Raw genomic sequence first — 3226 nt, forward strand, 5'->3', positions numbered from 1 at the left:
CAACAAAAAGAAAATGACAATTTAAAACAATTTAACAATTAAAAAAATCTGCATCATCATTATCATTTGCCCCATTTGATGTATCTTTTTTTTTTGGAGTTCTTGGGACATAAAAAGATTGAATTGTTGTCGTCAATGTTGTATCACATGCTCGTGGAATGTGTCACAGTCCAGAGAATTCCAGTGGGTGGCAGTAGTGCATCTCTTGTGCCTACTTCTTTTATACGCACGAAGAAGAAATAGGCTAACCAGTAGCTAGCTAGTGCCACCAGTTGCTGCTGAAAGGACTACCTGGGAAAGGTGGTGGCTTGCATTAGTGTTGCCAAAGCATTTGGATAAGGTAACTAGATGGGAACAGCGCAGCCTGAGTTAAAGGTCTGTGAACTGCATTTCTTGTAAGTAGTATTTATCCATGTTGTTTGAAATACACGAGCTAGCTAAAAATAGCTCGCTGACTTGCTCTCTGCAATGTTGCTGATAGTTGGGTGAACACACGCTGAACGAAAAAGCTAGCATAAAGCTAACCTGCTAGCATTGGTTGCCGTTAGCCTGTCAGCTAACGTTAATGCTGCCTTCAGGTGCTCTTTCTGAGCTTCGTCCACTGGCATCAAAAATGATAAAGACGACTTGTTGAATTGTGCAAATTATGGCGTCAATATGACCGTCAATAAGACGGAATAAACTGTTTCCGTTTGTAATTCGAGTCGTACAAGCAGGTTTATTATGAATTTCCGAACTGAGGCAGAGTTAACTTAGTTTGTATGGTCCGTTTAATAAATACCTACCTGTAGTAATTACAACATCATGTGTTGTGGTAAGGGTGCTGTCAATCCTCGGTGCGGTTCAAACGAATGCAAAGCAGACCAACCAGTCTAAGTAGACATGTGACATTAGTATGATTTCGAAAGAAAAACTTACTGTTGAGTTTACACGATCCATCAATCATGAGATGTAAATCGGACATTTTGCTAAATCAGAAACCAAAAGTGGTCACAGACGTGTTGTGTTTGTGTCCTGTTCCATGTATTTTGCAGTCCTCCTTTTTAAAAATGGTGGGCAAAACATAGCGACCACACTCTTATCTGACATCAACTATCATCCCAATTAAAAGACTGTTATGACAAATTAGGTCTTGTACTCCAGACTAATAGACTGCTGTTGACCACCTGTTGTCTTTGAGCTCTTCGTGACCACCAAAGCTAAAAGGAACATATTTTAAAATAAAATACTGTCTTTTTGTGTTTAACTGTGTCTAGTGCGCCCAACTCAGAAACATCCACCTGATGACCCTGTAGACTTACCTGCACTCTTTAAACTCGCACACAAATGTATATTGAAACCATTTACTTTTCTTCGGTAAGACCGGTCAAGGGACACGACTCGTGAAATGTTTCTCATACCAGAGGGATTGCTAAGTAGTGGCTTTTAGTAAGACAGTAGATAAACAGTGATGGTGGCTGGACAGTCGAGCGTGCTATGGCATTCAGATGAAGCTGCCTGTTGAAGCCAGTTGGGCCAGCCACTGCAGTTTAGCCTTAGCCTTTACTGTGTAGTGATAACGTTAGTCTTGTCTTTTTAGTAGATTGCTGGACCATTATGGAGCAGAGGCTAGCTAGAAGTATGTAGGAAGTGTTACATGTATCTATCTGAGTTGGGAGTTAAATTTTAAAAAGGTATCTTGTGTGATTTTTAATTGTGTCTTTGCTTTGATGTTGGAACTGGGACATTCCTCACAGGCTGGTGTTTCATTATGCGGCGGGGGGAGCACGTCCCACGGGCTTTCCAGGCCCCGGTCGATGTCCACGCCAGTGCAGACGGCCAGGTTTACATGTTCAATAGGAGGCGAAATGAGTCTACTGTATCTTCAGATGATGATGACGATGAGGAGTTCAATGTCATGGAGATGAGGCCACGGGTTTTCCAAGAGCAGGCGCCGGACAGACTGAGGAACGTGCAGCTGCTGGAGCGGGAGGTGTTGGATGGTGACAATCTCAACAAGCTTGCACTGCAATATGGCTGCAAGGTGAAGATTTCACTCAAGTTTTTTCTGGTGTTGATCTCTTCAGTGGCATATTAAGTGTTCATTTATGTACCTTCATTCCTGTTTCTGTCAACAGGTGGCAGATATAAAGAGGGTGAACAACCTTATGCAGGAACAAGATTTATTTGCACTGAAATCTATCAAAATACCTGTTAAGAAACACAGCTTTTTAACCGAGACTTACACAGACCTCAATGACCCTCAAGAAGAAACGCCACATTCATCTACTGAACCAGTGAAGCCTCATGACAGAGCCAGAGCCCAACCACATCTACAGGAGGTCACAGACTTTCTAATGGAGGTGGACCACGACATCGAGAAACTGATTCAGACCACGAATGATCAAGATGAGGATTTTTTGGATAACTCAGAGAAACAGCAAAGGTTTGGTTTCAAAGGACAGCGCCTGACCAGTCACGGGGCAGACTGGGGCATCCAGTGGTGGAACGCTGTAGTTGCTATGCTCCTGATAGGCATTGTCCTGCCATTGTTTTATGTAATTTATTTCAAAACAAAAGATAATGGAGTAGTTTCACCAACACATGGTAGTGGTGTTTTACAGTCATCCGTCAGCCCTTCAAATGCCTCAGTGACAGGCCTTGCTACACGAGCACCTGAGAATTTTCAAGAACCAGGATAGTGCAGACTTGCATCTCAGAAAACCAGAATCATTTTTAAGACTGTTGCGTTAGATGGTCTCAGAAGTAGGTGACAATCAAGATAAAGCCAAATCTCTTTACATTTTAACTCAGTGCAATACCACCATGTGTCTAGTTTCCAACAGTGAATTTTACCTTTTTATTTTCTACTAGAACTGTGAAGCTTGAGGCAGATACTTCAGTGATTGTCTTGAGGTGAAGTGAAATAGCTGCACACCAACACTTCATCAAACAGCTTTCATAGAGTGAAATATGACTCTTGATACTGTTGATGATTCTTTGCTTTGAAAAAAACGTTTTGATGTTATTTGGTGTTACAGTTCCTCCGCTGCTTTACTAAACAAAATAATACTGTATAAATAATAAACCTCCTCACATGACACAAGCTGAACAATAATTGCAAATGGCTTTACCACAACCTGCCTTTCCACCAGTGCCTGTTGTCAGTATCAACACATCATCAACTGTCTTCATATCAGTGTTATATTATCTTGATATCTGTCCCAATACAGTAATATATTTTAAA

At 41.4% G+C, this 3226-nt stretch overlaps 1 protein-coding gene across 1 annotated transcript; it reads left to right on the top strand.

Annotated features, from left to right (window-relative positions):
• Positions 1 to 284: 284 nt before the first annotated feature.
• On the top strand, positions 285 to 2743 carry lysmd4 (LysM, putative peptidoglycan-binding, domain containing 4). The gene is made up of 3 exons (XM_070908070.1): positions 285 to 395; positions 1737 to 2023; positions 2118 to 2743. The coding sequence occupies exons 2-3, from the start codon at positions 1751 to 1753 to the stop codon at positions 2679 to 2681; spliced, it is 837 nt and encodes a 278-aa protein (XP_070764171.1). The 5' UTR covers positions 285 to 395; positions 1737 to 1750; the 3' UTR covers positions 2682 to 2743.
• The last annotated feature ends 483 nt before the right edge of the window (positions 2744 to 3226 follow it).

This window comes from Enoplosus armatus, chromosome 6, assembly GCF_043641665.1.
Source record: "Enoplosus armatus isolate fEnoArm2 chromosome 6, fEnoArm2.hap1, whole genome shotgun sequence".
Classification (NCBI taxonomy): Eukaryota; Metazoa; Chordata; class Actinopteri; order Centrarchiformes; family Enoplosidae; genus Enoplosus; species Enoplosus armatus.

Coding starts and splice junctions, on each gene's coding strand:
- lysmd4 (XM_070908070.1), top strand. CDS start 1,751: ATGCGGCGGGGGGAGCACGTCCCACGGGCTTTCCAGGCCCCGGTCGAT. Junction 2,024..2,117: donor CACTGCAATATGGCTGCAAG/GTGAAGATTTCA, acceptor TTCTGTCAACAG/GTGGCAGATATAAAGAGGGT.